This window comes from Perognathus longimembris, chromosome 21, assembly GCF_023159225.1.
Source record: "Perognathus longimembris pacificus isolate PPM17 chromosome 21, ASM2315922v1, whole genome shotgun sequence".
Lineage (NCBI taxonomy): Eukaryota > Metazoa > Chordata > Mammalia > Rodentia > Heteromyidae > Perognathus > Perognathus longimembris.
In genome coordinates, this window is record NC_063181.1 from 33,629,568 (window position 1) to 33,652,377 (window position 22,810).

The 22,810-nt window shown below is 49.8% G+C and overlaps 2 protein-coding genes across 2 annotated transcripts in view; both read left to right on the top strand.

Moving 5' to 3' along the window:
• The window catches only part of Lsm1 (LSM1 homolog, mRNA degradation associated), a 47,482-nt gene extending 34,124 nt beyond the window's left edge, over positions 1-13,358 (top strand). The window contains exon 5 of the mRNA XM_048330293.1: positions 13,282-13,358. The gene's annotated coding sequence lies outside the window, so the exon portion shown is untranslated. The remainder of the gene's footprint in view (positions 1-13,281) is intronic.
• Positions 13,359-13,392: 34 nt separating this feature from the next.
• Positions 13,393-20,318, top strand: Star (steroidogenic acute regulatory protein). Its single transcript, XM_048330292.1, has 7 exons — positions 13,393-13,473; positions 14,766-14,876; positions 15,128-15,255; positions 17,202-17,360; positions 17,495-17,679; positions 18,432-18,525; positions 20,029-20,318. Exons 1-7 carry the CDS (start codon positions 13,410-13,412, stop codon positions 20,140-20,142), a joined length of 855 nt encoding a protein of 284 aa, XP_048186249.1. The 5' UTR covers positions 13,393-13,409; the 3' UTR covers positions 20,143-20,318.
• The last annotated feature ends 2,492 nt before the right edge of the window (positions 20,319-22,810 follow it).

Here is a 22,810-nt window from a genome sequence, read left to right on the forward strand (position 1 = left end):
CCAGGGCTTCATACATACAAGGCAAGTACTTAACCACTAGGCCATATTCCCAGCCCTTCATTTAGCTTTCTAATTCCATGAATTCACTATTAATCTTTGGTTCATGTCATCATGCTCATGCATGATAGAGCCCTATAATTGCTCAGACTTTAAAACAGAAGGAAGAAAAAAAACTAAGACCTAAAATCTAAAAATAAAAAAATTAATGTATAAAATTTGAAAATTAAAATGGAAAAATCAGGGGAAAAAAAGGGCTGTGAATGTGGCTTAGTAGTACAGTGTTTGCCTCGCATGCATGAAGCCCTGGGTTCGATTCCTCAGCACCACATAAACAGAAAAGGCCACAAGTGACACTGGGGCTCAAGTAGTAGAGTGCTGGCTTTGAGCAAAAAGAAGCTCAGAAACAGTGCTCAGGCAGGCCCTGAGTTCAAACCTTAGGACTGGGGAAAAAATGGAAAAAAAGAGAAATAGAAAATTGATCAATTAAAAATATAACCAGAATAAAGCATGCAGAAAACCAGGAAAGAGGCCTATCAATCATCATAGATTGTGTATCTAAGATTAAACAGAACAACTGTATATGTTTTTGGTACACTGGGTATTGTATACACATATTGTATATATGCCTACTTGATCTAGGGAAGGGAAAGAAAAATGAGGGTGTAAGATATCACAAGAAATGTACTCACTGCCCTATTATGTAACTGTACCCCTTTTACACAACACCTTGTCAATTAAATTTAATAAATAAAAAAGGTTTTTAAAAATCTAAAAAAAAAACAGAACAACAAAAAAGAAAGAAGGAAAAAAGAAAAAAAAAACTAAGAACAACAACAACAAAAAAAATAGGTTCTTCAATTTTGGGGGGAACTTGTGTCTCCCAATGTCCATTATTCAGTCTCCTAGTGGAGTCTCTGCTTTTTTTTTTTGGCCAGTCCTGGGTCTTGGACTCGGGGCCTGAGCACTGTCCCTGGCTCCTTTTGCTCAAGGCTAGCACTCTGCCACTTGAGCCACAGCGCCACTTCTGGCCGCTTTCTATATATGTGGTGCTGGGGAATGGGACCCAGACCTTCATGTATACAAGACAAGCACTCTTGACACTAGGCTATATTCCCAGCCCATGGAGTCTGCTTTCTAGCTGCATTTTGCAGTTTGTCCTTGTAGCCAAGGTCTGGCTGGCACTGGGAGGTGGAGTTCCTTGTTTCACAGGTAGGAGGCGCTGTGGTATTTGTAGGTTGGGAGCCACACTGCTTACGCGTAGGGGTTGAGGCAGTAGGATTCAGAAGCCTTCTCTGTATGGGGGTGTGGCTGTTACCTAGACTGCCCCACTCAGGCTTGTCTGAACCTTACAACTCAAATGAAAGGATGAATTTTCTAATCAGTGTGTTAGAATGGCCAGAATGAAGTTCTGCCTTACAAACTTGAAGTCCTTGCGTTTCCTTCAAACTAGCTCAGGCTGCGGCGGGAGGTGGAGTGGCTTTGTGTGCTGTGACAGGTGGAAGGCGGCTGTCATCCACTCCCTAGACGCTCTTCACAGTGCTCGGGTGGAGGTGGGACTGTGGTGTATCAGTAGCCCTCCCTGGTTTGTAGGGGCCAGTTCCTGAGATCCTTCTCTTAGCCCAGCCTGAAGTAGCACTCAGCTTTTAGGACCTGTTCAGTTTTATTTTTTTCAGTGAGATTTTAGAGACTTTTGGTTTCATAATTCCAAGGTGCTCGGCCGCTGTCCGGCTGTGCTTTGGCTGCTGTGCAGAGCTCTATCTTGCTCTACTGAGGGGTGGTCCTGCCTCCCCCTGGGTGGGGCTACCTCTTCCTCCTGTTTGCCATCCAAAGGAGGTGGTGCAAGGTTATCAGATCCCTTTGCCCTGTTCAGTAATGGCGCCACTTCCCTGGCAATTGTCTACAGATAGGCATAGCTATGGCAGGCTCTTGGCCACTTTCAAAATTGACATTCTTCTCAGGTAGGGGAAGGGGTGGCTTCCAGATGCTCTTCTCTGGGAGGGATCAGGGGCGTCTTTTGTGGGGTACTCATGCTTGCCATGGGTATTTTGGACCATCCACAATGTGACTGGTTGTGTCTCTGCCTTTAGCGGACTGGGACGTGGGCTCCTGTTCCTGTCTTTAAAGTCCACCGAAGGTACTCTGAAAGCTCGCTGGCTTGGTGGCTGCCATGGCTACCACCGCCTGTGGGCCCTTGGTGTATATCTCTGTGTAATTATAGCTAACTTGATGTGACTCTCTGGATGTGGAAAGTCTAATGGGATCCTAAAACTCTGTTTCTTTGGAGAGAGCTTAGTTGATTCCTTGTTCTCTTTGGTCTCTGGTTCCAAGGTGGATCATTCTGCTGTCCTGGGCACCTCCTTGTGGCTAACTCAGTTGATCCCACCTGTCTTCTAAACACTCTTTTCCTTTGAGGAATTGTCTTCGTGTTATCTCAGAGTTTTCATACTGTTCCATCAGTTTCTCAAGTTCATTCTGTACCTCACCTTCCAGTTTAGACCTCATGCACACTCGAATCGGAGTCTCCAATGCGTGATGCTGTTCCCTCGCTCTCCTACTGTCTGCTTTTACTGGGAGCAGTTTAGTGTCTTTGTTTTCCCAGCAACACCTTTGTCGAATCATTTGGCTGTGTGCCTTGCGCTCAATCCTGATCATGTTTTCCATTGCAGTCTTCAGGCGGGCTCGTGCGGCCCATACTCTCAGGTACAGCCTGTCTTCCCCCAGCTGCCTCGGTGTTTCCTCTCGCTTCACTTGCACCTGGATCTTTCTGGGACCTGGTGTCTGGGGTTGACGGTCCTCCCGTTCTTTGCTGTTGGTGGGAGCTGGGCCTTGCGCCTTCGGCTGCCTCCCCCTTTCCTCATCACGATCCTGCTGGTTCTTCTCCTGGGTTGTGTGGTGGATGTATCCCGCAATGGGTTTGCTTGTGCCCTTTACGAACAACATTTCCCGGTCAACGTGGTGCTCCTGGATTTTCCTCTCCTGCTGGGCTGACTTCCTTAATGCCAGCACAGTCTTTGCCCTGAAACTGGGTTCAGGTTTGGGGGTCGTTGCTGGCTGCACCCAAGTGTGAGATGGTCCTGCACGGCTGCTGGTGGGGGCCCTGGCACACGCGCGTCCATCTGGAAATGGATACAGTTCGCTCAGCGTGAACTCGGCAGAGCGAAGGCCGGGATCGGGGCTGCGCTGGTGAAGGAAGCCGGGCTGCGGAAGGTCGTGCGGCGCCCCTGCTTCTTGCTTGCTGTCCGAGGAATGGAGCCCGGTGACGGTGAGATGGCAGGTGTTCTCCGCCTTGGCCAAGTCCTCCCTGCGTTGTTTTGCCTTCTCTGCTGCCAGCCTGGCCAAGGCAGCGTTTTGTTTAATGCGCCGGCCCTGGACCAGGGGAGGTAAATCTAGCCCGGCAGTCAGGGGAGCACCCCATCTTCAGGGGGCTGAGTGTGGTGAGCGCACTGCTGGTGACCGTGTGCTCCGCCCTGTCCTGGGGGGCCGGATTGGCCCCGGCAGCCAGGAGCTCAGGGGTGGGGAGATCTCCTCCCGGATGCGCCTTGAGGAGACGTTGAATGGCGGGGGTCAGCGAGATGGTCCGGTCCTGGCCCCGCTTGACGCCCTCTGCCTTGGGGGTACCCCCAGCAGGAGGTTTGTTGAGGGGCCCTCCCTTTGGGGGGCTCGCACGGACTTGCACAGCTCGGGTGATAACTGGGAAGGCCACGTGCAGGGCTGACCCCTCCTCAGTGGTGGGCCACGGCCCGAAGGAGGGCGGCCTGGCCCCCCGGCCCTGGGCCCTCCGCGGGGGCGCGGCGTGGGCAGGGGCCCTCTCGATGGAGTCGGAGGAGATCCGGCCCGGCTTCCCCTCCTCGCGCGCGGTGGTGGGCGCAGCTCCGCACCGTGGTCTTCGGAGGCCTCCCCACTCCACCACCTCGGAAGAGGAGGGGTGATCCGCACTGCTGGTGGAACTGGAGCCCCGGGGCGGCTTCTCCTCCCCGGCAGGGCAAGGGACCCCGCGAGAGGGAGGCCGGGGGTCCCTGCCCTCCTCGCCCCCGGGGCTCTGGGGGTTCACCGAGTTGGGCCTGCGCAGTCGGGGCTCCTGCTGAGTCGTGAAGGGCGCACCAGAAGATGGGGGCCCGGGGGTCCTGCGCTTCCCTTGGGGGCCGATGGGGAGCTGCTCCGTGCGGGCGGTGCCCGTGGAGGAGGCCGCGCGCAGGGCCCCGTCCTCAGCCCCGGAGGCCGGCCCCGCACCAGGCGGCCTGGCGGCCTGGCCTCCACCCCTGCGGGCACTGGTGGCCCTGGACTGCCGCTCGCCTTGCCCTGTGGGCCCCATGGCCCTGGCTCCCCTCGGGGACCAGGGACCTGCTCTTCCTGAGCCCCGGTGTCCGCGGGGGTGGGCGCTGGCTTTCGGGGTGGAGAAAGGGTCTTTCCCTCCGTACAGTGCTCGCAATCCGCAGCTACGAGATCCTAGGCCGCGAGCGCGGGCTCCGCCTTGGCTCTCGTGCTGGGATCTGGAGCGCAGAATTCGGTGAACAATGGGGAGTCTGTGGGGAGGCCCCTCTATCCTCCCAGAGTCTCTATGGCGCTGGGGGCTCGGCGGCAGGAAATGGGGTGGTGGACCTGACTGGGGCCGAGCCCCGTGGCCCTGGCTTGTCTTCCCTTTCCTCGTACTGCGCTGCTGCTCTTGGGAAAGGCCGCAGCTGGGGGATCCCCTGTCCACAGCCCCCTTACCAGGCACAGCGAAGCAGCTTGCGCAGAGGAAGCTGTCTGATGTTGGTAGGATGCCAGAACAACACCCTGTTCCAAAAAAGCCCCCACAAAATTGGAGGGTTGTGTTAGGGGGGTGGTGGGGTGCAGGCTCTTGGCCTCTGGGGGTCTTGTCCTGAGCGCCTGTCCTCTGAAATGCTTCCTGGCCTGGCCTAAGGTAGTCTTCCATACCCTCGGTGCAGAAGAATGGCACTGGTAATGACGCATTGCTCAGTTGAAAGTTCCAGGGACAGCTATTTGGTGATAATAATAAGTCTTTGATTTAGTTTTGGTTTTTTTTCCAACCCCTTTATGGGGCTCTATTGAAACATAAGCTTTACACATTAATGTGTATTATTAGATACCCTATGAGTGTCTGTTTGGACAAATGAAATGACCGTAATAATAACTACCTTACCACCACATCCAAAACATTATTTATTTACTCATTAATTAATTCATAAATTTACTTTTTTTTTCTTTTCTGGTAGAATCTTGCATTTTCTTCAGGACTGGCTTTGATCATAGCCCTGCCTACACATTCACACACTGGTGTGTTGATATATCCTCCACTATACAGAAATAATTTTTGTGTATGTGAGTGTGTCAGTCCTGGGGCTGGACTCAGGGCCTGGGTTGTATCTCTAATATTTATTTACTTATTTTGGCCAGTCCTGAGCCTTGAACTCAGGGCCTGAGCACTGCCCCTGGCTTCTTTTTGCTCAGGGCTAACACTCTACCACTTGAGCCACAGCACCACTTCTGGCCATTTTCAAGGCAAGCACTCTTGCCACTAGGCCACATTCCCAGCCCCTGGCCATTTTCTATATATGTGGTGCTGAGGAATTGAACCCAGGGTTTCATGTCTACGAGGCAAGCACTTTTGCCACTAGGCCATATCCTCAGCCCCCAATTTTTTTAATTAATTAATTAATTTATTTATTTATTTTTGCTCAAGTAGCACTCTATCACGTGAGCCACAGCTTCATTTCCAGGTTTTTTGGTAGTTAATTGGTTAATTGGAGGTGAGAGTCTCACAGACTGCTTCTTGGGCTCACTTCAAACGCTGATCCTCAGATTTTAGCCTCCTAAGTAGCTAGGCAAGAGGCCACAATGCCCAGCCAGAACTGACTTTATTTTCCCTAGAAGGTTTCTTGTTTATTCTTTAAAAATGTATATCTCTCTTCAGATCCATCGACTAGTTTTGCATAGGATCTTCCTGCTAAAGCAAACGGCTTCTGAGAATGTGTAGAATTTACACCAAAGTGAGACATTTTGTTCTAATAGTCGTGGGCTTTGCTGCTTATGGGTGTCTGTGATCTTGAGTAGGGAATGAGTATGTTACCTTCTCTCAGAGACATAGTGGCTAATAGTTGCTTATGCAATAAATAAATGACTGAATAGGGCAGAAATTGTGGGGCAGATTTTAGGTTAGAGGGTCATACAATTTTTTTTTTTGGTGCCAGTCCTGGGGCTTGAACTCAGGGCTTGGGCACTGTCCCTGAGCCTTTTCGTGCTCAAGGCTAGCACTTCACCACTTCAGCCACCGCGTAGCTTAGGATGTTTTCTGAGTAGTTTATTAGAGATAAGAGTCTCAAGTACTTTTCTGCTTGTGCTGGCCCTCAGATCTCAGCCTCCTGAGTAGCTAGGATTATAGGTGTGTACCAACCCCCTCTGCCGCCCCCTCCCCCTTTGAAAGTCTGTTAGAGCAGCTTTGTCTTATTTCCTAGGGAGAAGTGTCTTTGTATACCAGTCTGCTCCTCTCTCATTTCTTTATCAGCAATAAGAAGAGGCCACGGGGCTGCAGGTGCGGCTCAGCAGTGGAATGCTTGCCTAGCATGGGCATGGTCCTGAGTTCTTCCCATAGTATAGGATGAAGAAGGGGCCACCACTGACTTCTGATGTTCTTTTGATGTTCACCTCCTGAGCTAGTAGCATTACAGGAATGAGCCACTGTGACTGGTTCTATCTCCAATCCTAGGATATGGTTGGACTTCACTTTAGATTTGTTTATTTTTTTTGTTTGGTTTTGTTTCTTTGCCAGTCCTGGGACTTGAACTCAGGGCCTGAGCACTGTCCCTGGCTTCTTTTTGTTCAAGGCTAGCACTCTGCCACTTGAGCCACAGCACCACTTCCGGCTTTTTCTATATATGTGGTGCTGAGGAATTGAACCCAGGGCTTCATGTATATGAGATGAGCACTTTACCACTAGGCCATATTGCCAGCCCTACAGATTTGTTTATAAATTGTGAAATTATTTATACATTTCATTTTCCTTGTTTTCTTTTCTCTCTTCTTTTCCTCAGAATAATGATCTTGAGAGTCAATAATAATGCTTCACATCACTAAAGTTGTTTTTTCGTGTGTTTGTTTTTTGTCAGTCATGGGGTCTGGGAGCTGTTCTACCATTTTGAGCCACTGCACCAATTACAATTTTCTGGTGGTTAATTGGAGATCAGAGTTTCATAGACTTATCTGCTGGGTCTGGCTTTGTACCTTGATCATCAGATCTCAACCTCCGGAGTAGCTAGGATTACAGGGGTGCGCCATCAATGTCCAGCTATTTTTTTTATTACTGAGTAACAATCTACTATAAGGAAGTGCTATAATTTACTTCTGTTACAGTTTGTTTTATTTGGATTATTTCAAGTGAGGGAATATTAGAATAAAAGCTATTCTATTCATTTGTGGAAAAGTTTATATCTTTAATATACCTTATACGTAAACATGCTTATTTATTTTAAATTACTACATAGGAATTAAGTGGCTGGATTATTTTTTATGCACGCGCGCGTGTGCACACACACACGTATTTGCTCATGGGGCTTGAACTCTGGGCCTGGGCACTGTCCCTGAGCTCCTCAGCTCAAAGCTAGTGCTCTACCACTTTTGAGCCACAGCAGCACTTCCGGTTTTCTGATGGTTAATTGGAGATAAGAGTCTCATGGAATTTCCTGCCTGGGCTGGCTTTGAACCTTGATCCTCATATTTCAGCCTCTTGAGTAGATAGGATTACAGGAGTGAGCCAGCACCCGGATATATATATATATATATATATATATATATACATATATATACATATATATACATATATATATATGTGTGTGTATATATATATATATATATATATATATATGTTTTTTTTTTTTTGGCCAGTCCTGGGCCTTGGACTCAGGGCCTGAGCACTGTCCCTGCCTTCTTATTTGCTCAAGGCTGGCACTCTGCCGCTTGAGCCACAGCACCACTTCTGGACATTTTCTATATATGTGGTGTTGAAGAAAGAACCAGGGCTTCATGTATCTGAGGCAAGCGTGCTTGCCACTAGGCCATATTCCCAGCCCACTTTTTAATATTTTTAAGAAATTAACACTAACATTCTCACTGATTCATGTCCTAACATCGTACGAGTGGTGGTAGAATGTGAGTGCTTTGTACTTTTTTAGATTCATCTTTTCCCCCTCATGTGTTAACTTAGGAAATTATTTCTGTGGATTTATATTTGTTATTTGTTATACTTATTTATAATTTCATTTTCTTGCTCTCAAAGAGTATATATTACAGCCCTTTAACAGGTAAAGACATATTTTGTGTCTTCATACAGTTTATTTTGTTAAATGATTCATGTAAATCTGCAAAAAAAGAAGTATGTTCTTTTTGTGGTTTGGTAAAGTTTACTATAAATGTCAATTTTGACAAACAGGTTTGGATTGACATGTCACTGAATATGAAATAGGTAGTGAATCTTCTTCACTATTTTCTTCCATATCCATCATACTTTGCATAATGCTTTTTGTTGTTGTTGTTTATGTTGCCAGTCCTGGGGCTTGGACTCAGGGCCTGAGCACTGTCCCTGGCTTCTTTTTGCTCAAGGCTAGCACTCTACCACTTGAGCCACAGCGCCACCTCCTGCTTTTCTCTTTGTATGTGGTGCTGAGGAATCGAACCCAGGGCTTGATGTATACAAGGCGAGCACTTTGCCAGTAGGCCATATTCCCAGCCCCGGCATAATGCATTTTGAATTCATATTAATGGATGTATATTTAGTTTTGTATATAACTTTACTGTTGAAAAGCTAGGATTTGTTATGCATCCAAAAAACATGGCAGTTCTACATGTTTGTGGAGATATAAACTGAGGGGAATTGTCATTAGTCTTAGTGATACTGTCATAACTATTCATTAAGGAAATCCAAAAGGAAATACAACAAGGTTTTGTGTGATTGTACACACCTAGAGTGCGTTCAAGAGGCTACAATCGGAGGATCCAGGATAGCTAGAACTCCATGGTGCCAGCCTGTCTGGAGAAGATGGAAGAAAGAAGGGAGGAAGAGAGGGAGAGAGGAAAGAAGGGAGGAAGGTTTTGAATTCTAAGTAGTGAGGTGAGGTGGGGTACAGGGGGCGTCTGGTAGGGATGGCAATCCTTTGGCTGCCTGGGAAGGGGGCTGGGCTGGCCCAGGCCCCTCAGGATTTTGCTGCTAGAGAGGAAGTTCAGGGCGAGAAGCCGGAATCCCTGGGATTGTGCTAAACAAGCTGAGGCTTGCTGGATGTTGGTAGCTCATACCCAGATTCCTAACTGCTCAGAAGGGTGAGATCTGAGCATCACAGTTCAAAGCCACCCTGGGTAGAAAAATCTATGACACTCTTATATATTAAAAACAACAACAACAACAACAACAAATACAGGGCTGGGAATATGGCCTAGTGGCAAGAGTGCTTGCCTCCTACACATGAAGCCCTGGGTTCGATTCCCCAGCACCACATATATAGAAAATGGCCAGAAGTGGCACTGTGGCTCATGTGGCAGAGTGCTAGCCTTGAGCAAAAAGAAGCCAGGGACAGTGCTCAGGCCCTGAGTCCAGGACTGTCAAAAACAAAAACCAGGGCTGGGGATATGGCCTAGTGGCAAGAGTGCTTGCCTTGTATATATGAAGCCTTGAGGAAAAAAGAAGCCAGGGACAGTGCTCAGGCCCTGAGGTCAAGGCCCAGGACTGGCCAAAAACCAAAACAAAACAACAACAACAACAACAACAACAAAAAACGGCCAGAAGTGGAGCCAGCCAGAAATGGCAGAGCACTAGCCTTGAGCAAAAACACAAAGGAAGAGATTGAGGTTCTGAGCACTCATGTGCTCTCTCTCTCTCTCTCTCTCTCTCTCTCTCTCTCACACACACACACACACACACACACACACACACACACACACACAGAGAGAAGCAAAAGGCTGAGGCTTCATCTGGAGGTTTTCAGTGTACTTTACCTCCTTGGGACCTCCAGTCTATCTGAAAGGATTTATGGAAGGCATTCCTGCTATGGAAGCGAGCAGTGGAGTGGCTGCCGACTGTGGCAAAGCGAGCGCATCCCTGGAGGGCTGCGTGAACACACAACCCGGGCTTGCCTACCAGCCGGGGAAACCAGAGAGGCGGGTGCTGCTGCTCCCTCCCCCGCCAGCCGGAAGCGCCCCGCTCCACCCTTCTCACCCTCAACTCTGACCCTCTCTCCCACCACACCCTCAAGCAGCCCACCAAGCCCACAGCCACCCTGAGCCACCCAAGGGCCCGGGACACCCAGCAATCGAACCTCAGGGCCCTGCTCTTAACACCCCCATTCCCCCATCCCTAAAACATACCCTCCTCTGCCATAAAGCCAGCGGTCTCCCATTTATATACTTCCCAAGTGGAACCCCAAAGACGCCTCCTCCATGAAGCCTTCTTTCCGTGACACTCTCCCGCACCCCACCCTCTCTCCCTTCCTCCAAGAACCAGGTGTGCTACCCTCTATTTCCTGAGCTTCTCAACAGCCCTACAGCTGTTTGTGCTGTGTGTATGACCTCATCCATTGAGTCTTAACTATAGAGCTACGCTATGGATATTAGTGTAGGCTTAATGAATGAATGTTCTAAAGCTCTGTCTTTCCCCCTAACCCTGAAGTGGTCCTCTCCTGTTCTCTTCAAGTCTCTGCCCTCATAGAAAGTAGAGCTGAAATCTGGGCACACTCTGGCTCACGCCTGTAATCCTAGCTACTCAAGAGGATGAGATCTGAGGATTGTGGTTCAAAGCCAGCCAGGGAAGGAAAGTCCATGAGACTTAGTGAAAGAGTCAGAAGTAGAGCTGTGGCTCAAGTGATAGCGTGCTAACCTTACACACACACACACACACACACACACACACACATACACACACACTCAGGGACAGAGCCCAGCCCCTCAGCTCAATCTTCAGGACCATTCCCTCCCCGCAGCCCCAAATCAAAGCAGCGCTGGGTCTAGACCATGTTCAGAAACAGACATGCCACGCGTGGCTCCAGCCTTCCTGTGCAGAGGGACAGCGAGAGTTAACTCATCGCTGGAAGAACGAAGAGGAAGAGAGCCTTGGCACTGGAGGAGGTCACTCAGCACACCCCATCTGAGTCAGTTCAGCCTCTGACATCAGCAACAGCTACTTGCCTCTGAATGCCAATCGGCCTGCACCACCCTTCCTTCATCCGAGTGCCATAATTCTCCATACGATGGCAACAGCAGGGCCTTGAACATTATCTGCACTGCTTGTCCCTCAACAACCACCTCTTACTCCCCACCATCTTCCCTGACGGACCTCCCCCTGTGTGAGGCAGCACATGTACAGAACTGTGGGAAGGGACAGAAAGCCTGTCCAACAAGTCCTGCAACTTCCTTTAGACAGACTCAGTCCCCCACCCCCTCTTCCAAATCAGGGTGATTCCCAAGGCAGAAGGTGTGCCCCCCACCCTGCCCAGTGGCTCCTCATAATGGTCAGTCCACAGGGGAGCACTGGGAGTGGAGATGACAATGGTGAGGAACGGCCAAGAGAGCACACGGAAGGAAGCCAGACCCTGAGCTCCAGCAGCTCTGATAGGAAGGGTGTGTGGCCAGCTTCCGAGCAAGCCATTCCAGAAGCCTGCAGTGCTCAGAGATGGCTTCTGATGGAATAGACTCGTGCCCCGGGCTCCTGCTGCTCCCAGGGCCCTTGCACTGCTCCCCAGAGCTGAAACAGAGCCGTGGGACTCCCTTGTCCTGTGCTTCCTAGGAAGGGATCTGATGGCGATGTTGAAAGCAGGCCCACTCATGTTATATCTACTTCTCCTGTGAGTCCTTCTACTGTCGGTACCCTTGCCAAGTCCATCTGGCTCAACAGCAGCCTTAAGGACACTCTTAAAAGAAATGGAAGGCTGGGCCTAGTGATATGCCTTGCATACATGAAGCCCTGGGTTTGATTCCTCAGCACCACATATATAGGAAAAGCCAGAAGTGGCGCTGTGACTCAAGTGGTAGAGTGCTAGCCTTGAGCAAAAAGAAGCCTGGGACAGTGCTCAGGCCCTGAGTTCAAGCCCCAGGATGGGAAAAAAAAGAAAAAGAAAGAAAGAAAGAAAGAAAGAAAGAAAGAAAGAAAGAAAGAAAGAAAGAAAGAAAGAAAGAAAGAAAGAAAGAAAGAAAGAAATGGAAAGTCAGGTGCTGGTGGTTCACTCCTGTTATCCTAGCTACTCAGGAGGCTGAGATCTGAGGACTGCAGTTTGAAGCCAACCAGCGCAGGAAAGTCCATGAGACTCCTATCTCCAGTTAACTGCCAGTAAACGAAGTGGTTCTGTGGCTCAACGTGGTACAGTGCTAAGGCTAGCCTTGAGCAAAAATGTTCAGGGATAGTATTCAGGCCCTGAGTTCAAGTCCCATAACCAACAACTAACAGAGGAAAAGGGTGTTGTTGGAGCAGAGTGGAGAGACCTGCCTGGGCACATCTGGGACTGACAGAGGCGATTTGGAGGCCTGAGTCCTTGCTTGGCACCGCAAGAGCCACCAAGGTGAGACGTCTGAGAGAAACCCGCGTATATATGCCAAGCCCCATAGCCCATTCACACAGCCTCGGTTGTGAGGAAGGGGGCGGAATGTGGCCTAAAGTCGAGGTCACCCTCTGCTTTAGGAGCTCCAAAGTGTTACGTCTGCTCCCCCAGAGGAGAACTCATTCAGGGTGGGGCCTTGGTAAGGGAGGTCCGTTTCCATCGCAAACGGTGCCTAAGCCATGCTCAGACGAATTGAAGGCCTGAGGACTTCGGTCACCGTCCCAGGCTTACTGCCATCCGCGTGACCCTGAACACCAGTTGCTCCCACTTTGTGGACTTGAGGCTTCCCTCTGTAAGAACAGGGGCCCAGCAGCCCCCGTGGCTTTGACTCCCTTCTCTGGGCATCACTGTAGCTCGCTCTCCTGGCACGGTCCTCCAGGGGCAGTGGGTGGGCCGCAGCATTGGCCGGCCATTTCTTTGTAACTGCAGGGAGGGAGCGCTGTATCTGGAGCCTGAGGACGAGCCTTACCGTCTGCATGTGGCCACTTGGAGAAGCACTATTTCCCCTTCCTCCAGTTTCCCCATGCCAGCAGTCTCTGTGAGTTCCCCCCTCCATCCCCGGAGTCTGGCACAGGCCTTCCCCTGCTACGAACCCCCCTCCCCCGCCCCTCACCGGCCAGCGCAGCGGCATGAGGCAATCCCTCCATCCTTGACCTCTTCCTGGGCACGGTGAGTGATGGCTTTTTTATCTCCTGTTGATGATGCACAGCCTTCAGCTGGAGGCTTTTAAAGCGCGGCGCACACGGCCCGGGAAGCAGCTGCAGGTGGGGCCTTGAGCGGCTCGGGCAGAACCCAGAGGCCGCCCTTGAGAGCAGCAGCGGGCCCGCCGCCGAGAACATGCTTCTAGCCACGTTCAAGCTGTGCGCTGGGAGCTCCTACAGACACGTGCGCAACATGAAAGGTGAGCGAGCCCCGGGGTGCAGGGGCAGGCGGGGCGCTGCCCAGGTCTGAGGCGACCTGGCGGGCGGGGTGGGGGGCAGGCCTCCCGGGGGGCTGCTCTCCGTGGTACGCCTCTTACCGTGGGAGCCTCGCAGGTCTCTTCCCCTCTGGAGCTGTCTCCTTCTGGGAGAACAGGGCTGGATACCACGTTGTGTATGTTCTGCTCAGCTTCTGTAACTTCTAGTCTCTGCTCTAGGGCTTGAGCTGTGCTTAAACTACCCCTGAGGCCATAAGATTCTTATTGCCAATAAACTCCCCTCTGCCCCCCACCAAAAAGGAACCCCAACGAAATGCTGGAGGTAAAGCTGTGGACACACACACACACACACACACACCCTCCCACCTCTGAATGCCTGCCTTCAGGGCCTGATTAAAAAAAAAGTCTCGGCTACAAGGGTAGAGGTAGAAGCCAGTCTGGAGTCCTGTGATACTGGAAGCATAGATGGGCAAGAGCAGAAAAAGGCAAGGAAGTCAGTCAGCATAAGAGCAAGGCAAAAGTGAAGATTGGTGGGCAGGGGAGTGTTTTCCCTCTATGAACGGGCAGAGTGGAAACGGGAAACAGCCGCTATGGGCTACTAAAGCTGGTGAGTGGATCCCCCTGCTGCCACTGAGGGGCAGTACCAGGGAATTAGGCAAATGCTTTAATTTTCTTTTCTTTTGTGTCAGTCCTGGGCCTTAAACTTGAGGCCTAGGTTCTGTCCCTAAGCTTCTTTTTGCTCAAGGCTAGCACTCTGCCACTTGAGCCACAGTGCCATTTGTGGCTTTTTTGGTAGTTCAGTGGAGATAAGAGTCTCAGGGATTTTCCCACCTGGCTTCCAAGTGTGATGCTCGGGCTCCGGCTTCCGAGTAGCAGGATTAGAAGGGCGAGCCACCACCAAGTCCTCTTCAGTGATCTAGAGCTGAATGAGCTTGGCAGTCACCCTGGGAGGACAGGAAACGAGCTCCTTCCCGGGCTCCCAACCCAGCTACACACTCGGTGGCTTCCTCCTGCAAAGATCGCGGTGTCTGCTATTCTGCAGCAGGACTTTTCTGGAAGAGTAAAACTGCAGCAGCCGTGCCACAGCCTTGCCTCTGAGCAGGGCTAGGCCTGACCCTCTTCTCCTCCTGTGGAAGCTAAGTCCCCGAGCCCTGGAAGTGTCTGACGCAGTGTGAGAAGTACTGAACTGAGAGTTGTAGATGTGGCCCGAGTTCAGATCCCAACCAAGTCCTTTCTGTCACCTAGGAGATGACACGAATTTCCTTCCCTCTCCGCAGGGCTGAGGCACCAAGCTATGCTGGCCATTGGTCAGGAGCTGAACCGGAGAGCCCTGGGAGACCCCAGTGGCGCCTGGATTAACCAGGTTCGACGTCGGAGCTCTCTGCTGGGTGAGTGCTGAGGCTCCCGGGCTTCTGCGGTGAGAGAAGCTCTTGTGTGTGCCACTGCGACTTCCTCCTGCCCCTCCCGCTTTAGGAGAGTATCCCCACCCTAGAGTTCAAGCCACATCTCCCGCATCTGCACTCTCTAAGAGCGTTGTTCTGGCTCTTGTTGGGGGGAACACCCAGGGATCCGAGGGGCAAGAACTGGGGGAGAGGCAGGACACAGGGAGGACACGGTCTCCCTCTGGCTCTGCATCCAGGTTCTCGGCTGGAGGAAACGCTCTACAGTGATCGGGAGCTGGCCTATGTCCAGCAGGGAGAGGCGGCCATGCAGAAGGCCCTGGGCATCCTCAGCAACCAGGAGGGCTGGAAGAAGGAGAGCCAGCAGGTAAGGGGTGTGTGGAGAGGCTTGCTCTTCCTGACCCTCCCCTGCCCCGCTAGGGCCGCTGCTCCGGGACGCCTGCTTCCCGCAGTGGTCGCTGGGCGGCAAGGCAAGCATCAGAAATGCAACCATCGCTCTTCTAAGGCTTCGTGTGTGCCAGTCCTGCGGCTGGGACTAGGCCTGGCTGCTGTCTTAGAGCTCTTTTTACTCAAGACTAGTTCTCTGCCACTCGATTCTTGTTTTTCAAATTTGGTGTCAGTTGTGGGGCTTGAACTCAGGGCCTGGGCGCTGTTCTTGACCTCTGGCTTTTTGGTGGTTTATTGGAGGTAAGAGTCTTACAGACTTACCTGCGTGGGCTGGCTTTGAACCATGATCCTCTGATCTCAGCCTCCTGAGTAGCTGGGACCACAGGCATGAGGCCCTGGTGCCCAGCCTTCCCTATCTTTTAGCTATGCCCATGTACATGGAAGGCGTGTTTAGTGGAGCCATGTGCCGTGGACTCCCTGTTTAACGGAAGTACTTGGCCACCATCCCTACAGTGTCGCCAGGCATCCTGTCCTGTGCAGCCCATGGGAAGCTTGCGGGGCTGTAGGGCTGGACTATAATACAAAGGTGGCCCATGGCTGCATCGGGCCCTTGCCTCTCCAGGGCTTCATCCTCACTTGGACCAGCACTAAGACTCAGGTTAACAAAGTGGCTCTACTATTGGGGGGACTTCAGCAAAAGGTCCTGTATCACCCCCAGTTCAGATGAAAGACCTTCTTGCTCCAGTCCTCATTATGGAGATAAGAGATAATATTCAGCAGTTAAGATACTGGGATCTAGGCTTAGCACTGCTCTCAGCTAGAAGTCCTTGGGCAAATCATTGATCTTCTCTGACCCCACATTCTTCTGCTGTGGAACAGTATGTGTAAGTAATAAAATAAAATCGTTGTTGCTCCAATCCTGGGGCTCGAACTCACAACATGGGTGCTGTCCTGGAGCTTTTTTTCCCCTTATACTAGCACTCTACCATTTTGAGCCTCAGCTCCACTTCCAGCTTTTTTTTTGGCCAGTCCTGGGCCTTGGACTCAGGGCCTGAGCACTGTCCCTGGCTTCTTCCCGCTCAAGGCTAGCACTCTGCCACTTGAGCCACAGCGCCGCTTCTGGCCGTTTTCTGTATATGTGGTGCTGGGGAATCGAACCTAGGGCCTCGTGTATCCGAGGCAGGCACTCTTGCCACTAGGCTATATCCCCAGCCCTCAGCTTTTTTTTTTCTTGCAGTCCTGAAGCTTGAACCCTGTGCCTAGGCGCTGCCCCTGAGCCCCTTTTGCTCGCGGCTAGCGCTGTACCACTCAAGCTACAGTGCCGCCTCCAGCTCTTTCTGTAATTGGCACTAAGAGTCTCATGGACTTGCCTATCATGCTGGCTTTGGACTGCAATTCTCAGATTTCAGCCTCCTGAGTAGCTAGAACTATAGGCATGAGCCACTGGTGCCTGGCCCCCCAAAGAAAAGAAAAGAAACCATTGAAGATCTCACACAACATTGGATGTATATAAATTGGTTGATTGGAGACCAGCTATTTCTTACACTCAGGTCTGTTTCAGGACCTTTGAGCTTCTGAAGTCATGGATGGGCTTTTCACTCGGACCTACTCACACCACCAGTATTTTACCAAGAAAGGAAAGGGGGTGGGGTGAAGGTTGGAGTGTGCGGCTTGGGGTGGTGGTGACTTCCTAGTGATCCAGGTGCCCCCGTGCTCAGCGTAGAGAGACAGACTGGCCTAGCGCTGAGCACAGAGCCCAGGCTATCCTCCAATTCATGGTCCTGCTGCCCAGCGTCCTGGGTGCTGGGACAGTAGTGAGCAGCCCTGGACTTCCACTCGCCGGTCCCCTTCTATCTTGCCTGGTCTTGGCTGAGACCGAGGCTAGGAATATTTTCCTCTAACCTCAATCCTTTCTCTCCCTGATAGGAAAATGGGGACAAAGTACTGAGTAAGATGATCCCGGACGTAGGCAAGGTGTTCCGGTTGGAGGTGGTGGTGGACCAGCCCTTGGAGCGGCTCTATGAAGAACTGGTGGAGCGCATGGAGACAATGGCAGAGTGGAACCCTAATGTTAAGGAGATCAAGGTAAGCAAAACGCAGGCATGGGTAGCAGGGACCCTAAGACCAGCCTGAGAGGCCGGCAGGTCAAAGGTCCCCCGCTGTGGGTGGTGCTTGGCCCCAGCACTAGCTGCGATGTGACTGGCTCCCTGGTTTTCTAGGTCCTGCAGAAGATTGGGAAAGACACAGTCATCACCCACGAGCTGGCTGCAGAAGCTGCAGGGAACCTGGTGGGGCCTCGTGACTTTGTGAGCGTGCGCTGTGCCAAGCGCCGCGGCTCCACCTGTGTGTTGGCAGGCATGGCCACACAATTTGGGGAGATGCCTGAGCAGAAAGGTGTCATCAGGTAACTACTGCCACGGCCTCCAAACTCCCCTGTCTCAACACAGAATAGCGGGTGTGCACTCCAGGTGTGGCCTGAAACCCAGCTCTATGAAACTACCCTGCCCTCAGCTCCCTTCACAAAAGAGCCATCTTCCCAAGTGAGAAAGACCCCAGGGGCTCCATTTCAGCAGCTGACTAGTTCTGGCCCTTCCAGAAAGTTCAGGAACCGAAATAAATTTTCCAAAGGAAAAGGTAGGGCTGAGGTCCAGCTGGTATTCTCAGGTACAGCAACACTGACAATTAAAATATTGAAATAGCTGAGCACCGTGGCTCACACCTGTCACCCTACCTGCTCAGAAGGCTGAGATCTCAGGGTCACGGGTCAAAGCGAGCCCAGGCAGAAAATAATCCCCAAGATTCTTTATCTCCAATTAACCAGCAGAAAAGTTGGGACTAGAGGTCTGGTAGAGCTCCCGCCTTCAGAAAAGAAAATCTAATAGTAGAAAAGGAAAGAAGGAATCCACACCCCTTCGATTACTGCAGCCAGTTCCTAAGTGCCCTAGCTACCCCTTTGCCTCCTTCCCGTCTCCCCTGTTTAGCAACCAAAGGGCCTTCAGTTATTTTGTTCTGATAAGCTGGCAGCCATGCCAACTATTACTTTTGGTGAAGGGTATCAGATGAAATTAAATAGACAAGGTACTCAAGAAATGTAGGTAGTATAATTAGTCTAAGAACTCCGATTTGTCTTCCTGATGACTCCTCTTCCTTTGCCAGAGCCGAGCAGGGTCCCACCTGCATGGTGCTTCGCCCACTAGCTGGGAGTCCTTCAAAGACCAAACTCACTTGGCTGCTCAGTATTGACCTCAAGGTGAGAGCCATGGGAAAGGCTTAGGGGAGAGGTGGTGGTGAAACACAGGCCCTTCCTTTCTTCCAGGGAGAACATGAAGAATTCCTTTCTGCTAGTTACTGGTACTGGGGGCCTTCACTCCCCACTTGATTATTTCTTACACAGCTAGTGCTTTATCACTTGAGCCATACCTCCACTTCAGCCTTTTTGCTGATTAACTGGAGATAGCCTCAAGGATTTTTCTGCCCAGTCTAGCTTTGAACTGCAACCCTCAAATTCCAGCCTCTTGAGTAGCTAGGGTTACAGGTGTGAGCTACCTGCCCTTCCTATTTTGATAGAAGCCCAGGCTGATGAACGGGCAAGGAATGGGAGTATGGCCTAAGTTCTATCCATCGTCTTTGAAGCCTACAATGACTTCCTTTTGCTTCTTCTGCCAAATTTCAGTTCTAAAAAGCCAAGGAGTGGCTGTTACCCCAGCACTCAGACAGAAGCAGGAGTAAGGGCAGCCTGGGTAAACAGGCTGAGCAAGCTTGAGCCACATAGTGAGACTAAATCTCCAAAAGAAAAAAATTTAAAAAGTTATTCTAGTCTAGTTATGATTTAGGAGAAAGCAAAGTTCACTCTTTTTCTTTCTTTCTTTCTTTTTTTTTTTTTTTTTTGGCCAGTCCTGGGGCTTGGACTCAGGGCCTGAGCACTGTCCCTGGCTGCTTTTTGCTCAAGGCTAGCACTCTGCCACTTGAGTCACAGTGCCACTTCTGGCCATTTTCTGTATATGTGATGCTGGGGAATCGAACCCAGGGCTTCATGTATATGAAGCAGGCACTCTTGCCACTAGGCCATATCCCCAGCCACTCTTTTTCTTTTTTTGCCAGTCCTGGAGCTTGAACTCAGGGCCTGAGTGCTGTCCCTGGCTTCTTTTTGCTCAAGGCTAGCACTCTGCCACTTGAGCCACAGCGCCACTTCTGGCCTTTTCTATTTATGTGGTGCTGAGGAATGGAACCCAGGGCTCTCTATATGTGAGGCACACTTCTACCACTAGGCCATATTCCCAGCCCAAGCTCAGCACTCAGTGTGAGAAAGGTGATGTAAGTTGCTCACAGTCCTCAAGCTTGGAAACAGGGCTGGATTCTACCTTGGCAGCCAATCCTATGCTTTTTTTTTTTTTTTGGCCAGTCTTGGGCCTTGGACTCAGGGCCTGAGCACTGTCCCTGGCTTCTTCCCGCTCAAGGATAGCACTCTGCCACTTGAGCCACAGCGCCGCTTCTGGCCGTTTTCTGTATATGTGGTGCTGGGGAATCGAACCTAGGGCCTCGTGTATCCGAGGCAGGCACTCTTGCCACTAGGCTATATCCCCAGCCCTCCTATGCTTTTGACACTGTCACAGAAGCAGAACAGCAAAGCAGTACTGCCTGTACTGTTCAGGTGTGACAGCTCCAAAGTTGCATTTACAAATGTTTGTGACAGGATGCAAAGGTATGGAACAGTACCCACAAAATGTCAAAATGCTCCTATCCTCTGCTCTAGGGGTGGCTGCCAAAGACTATCATCAACCAGGTGTTATCACAGACCCAGATGGATTTTGCCAACCACCTGCGCAAGCACCTGGAGTCCAGGCCTGCTACCAACACCTGGTGTTAGGCGGGGCTCCCTTCTGACTGGCCTGCCCGAGCATCAGGAAATGCCCACGAGAAGCCTGTGGATCTGTTAAAGATCACCATCCAGCAGCAATGGAAGGGCGCAGAGTTTATGAGTAAGACATTAGGACTCACACTGACAAAAGGTTCAGTACCAAGAAAATAGAGATGCTCTTAGATCAAGACTTCCAACTTTACTCACTGGTCAGCTGTGAAATGAAGACAAAGTCCCAAGCAGCTCGTTCACTTTCTTCTGTCCACCTAAAACCATCTTAAAAATCTGGATGGCTCGTGCGCGAGGCAGGGCTATGAAGGACCGGGAGCCATTTACCTTAGGAGCTCAAGAACCACTTTGTGGACAGAGAGGGCTTTTTCCTGCCCCTCTGCCAAGGTGGCCTAGGGCTACATCACACAGACAACTCCCAACAGAATGTATTTTATAGAGTGTATTCTCTACAGAGAAATAGAAGACAAACTGGGTTTATTTATTCCATCAGCACCAGTCAGAATAAAGAATCACAAATACTATGAAGACTTCAGTCTGCACTTGTTTAAAGTCCTACTCCTAAAAAGAAAAAAAAAACTATGATAATAGGCTATAATTTTGTATTAGAGAAGCTCTAATTGTTAAATTAATCTAATTGTCTAACTACATCTCCTAGCTTATTAAAGGGAAAAACTACTGGGGATTTATATCCTTTATTTAGAAAGTGACCAAAAAAAGAAGGTACCAGAAAAATGAATAACAACTTTTCTTTTTTTTTCTTCCTGTTTTTTGTTGCCAGTCCAGGGCCTTGGACTCAGGGCTTGAGCACTGTCCCTGGCTTCTTCCCCCTCAAGGCTAGCACTCTACCACTTGAGCCACAGTACCACTTCTGGCTGTTTTCTATATATGTGGTACTGGGGAATCGAACCCAGGACTTCATGTATACAAGGCAAGCACTCTTGCCACTAGGTCATATTCTCAGCCCCCTAAATCAGTTCTTAAGGAACTCTGTAACTCATAGATAATTCATGGCAATGGAAGATGATAATTTAGAACTTTTATTTACTTAATTAAAATGAAAGTTCCAGACGTTAGTCTGAACAATAATTAAAGTTAACATTTTTGTTATCTACTTTGCTGGGAGCTGCCAACCTCTCTGCTTGAAAAAGTTAAAATGCTGCCATTTTGAGAGGAAGGACAGGCTAGAAGGTTAGGGCAGTCCCTTTTCTAGTATCTAGAAAGTTAAAAAACAAAACCAAAAAAGCCCATAAATTGGAGCAAGATGTCTCTGCTAAATGTCGTATTGCCATCTGAAGCCTTTCATTCTACTTTTAGCAGTGTAGGATAATTGGTACCCTTCGGTAATAGACCTCTATCTTATTTATGAGTAAAATAGCAGTAGCAGGAACACTGGTATTTATTAAAATTTATCAATTTATATTTATTGTAATTTATTCTGTTTCTCAAGCCTGTTTTTGGCATAGATGAAATCATTGCTAACCTTGGAAACTGAAAGGGAAGATAACTGCATAAAGTATCTACAATAAATCCTCCAGGCACTACTGGCTAAGAGGAAATGGTCACTTGATTAAAGATCCTTGGATCTTAGACTGAAAAATCTATGTTGTCAGCTTTTCAAGAGGAAAAACTGACATGATTTTCAACAAACGTCATTTAAAGCTGGATTAAGATATGCTTCTTTGAACTGTGTCTTTCTGGGTCTGGGGAGATATTTTCCCACTTGTTTAATTTTGTAGCTGAATAAACAAGTTATCACTGGTGATCTGATTGCACTATTTTATATGAGATGAGATGGTAAGCAGGTAGGTATTCTCCAAGACCTACAAAACAACCTAATTAGTACATCCACATCTTTTTTTTTTTTTTTTTTTTTGCCAGTCCTGGGCCTTGGACTCAGGGCCTGAGCACTGTCCCTGGTTTCTTTTTGCTCAAGGCTAGCACTCTGCCACTTGAGCTACAGCGCCCCTTCTGGCCATTTTCTATATATGTGGTGCTGGGGAATCGAACCCTGGGCTTCATGTATACGAGAGGCAAGCACTCTTGCCACTAGGCCATATTCCCAGCCCCCCTGGGTGATTTCTTATACAGGGCAAGGTAAATAACATACTTCAAAGAGCAATAGGCACAATGAATGGTAATTCTGTGAGAATCTAGCTCCTGGGATAACTTAGGTGGAAGTTACATAAAGACTATTTGGGCAATCCTGGAGAGCTACATTTGCCACTAAAGAATTAAAACAGGGTCAGGCACCAGTGGCTCACACCTGTAATCCTAGCTATTCAGGAGGCTGAGATTTGAGGACCTTGGTTTGAAGCCAGCCTGGGCTAGAAAGTTGGTAAGATTCTTATCTCCAATTAACCACCAAAAAGCTGGAAGTAGAACTGTGGCTCAAGTTGTACAGCACTAGCCTTAAGCCCCAAGTTCAAGTCCCAATACATGCACATACATACTCAAAGATGGGAAAGCTACGAAAATATCCCAAAGGATATCTCATTTCACTTTTACCTCCTAGTTTTTAGGGTTCCGGTGTGTTTTTCGTGGTACTGGAGTTAGAGCTCAGGGCCAACTACTCTGACACTTCAGTCATACTTCCAGCCCTGAAAACTGCACTTTAATCAGAGGGAGATAATGAGCTAGGAAGGGAAACCGCCCGCAGATTAACACC

What these genes read in the sequence shown, in the direction of transcription:
- Star (XM_048330292.1), top strand. Translation starts at nt 13,410, where the DNA reads ATGCTTCTAGCCACGTTCAAGCTGTGCGCTGGGAGCTCCTACAGACAC. An exon ending in CTAATGTTAAGGAGATCAAG is followed by an intron (nt 17,361 to 17,494) that starts GTAAGCAAAACG and finishes CTGGTTTTCTAG; the next exon opens with GTCCTGCAGAAGATTGGGAA. An exon ending in TGCTCAGTATTGACCTCAAG is followed by an intron (nt 18,526 to 20,028) that starts GTGAGAGCCATG and finishes CCTCTGCTCTAG; the next exon opens with GGGTGGCTGCCAAAGACTAT.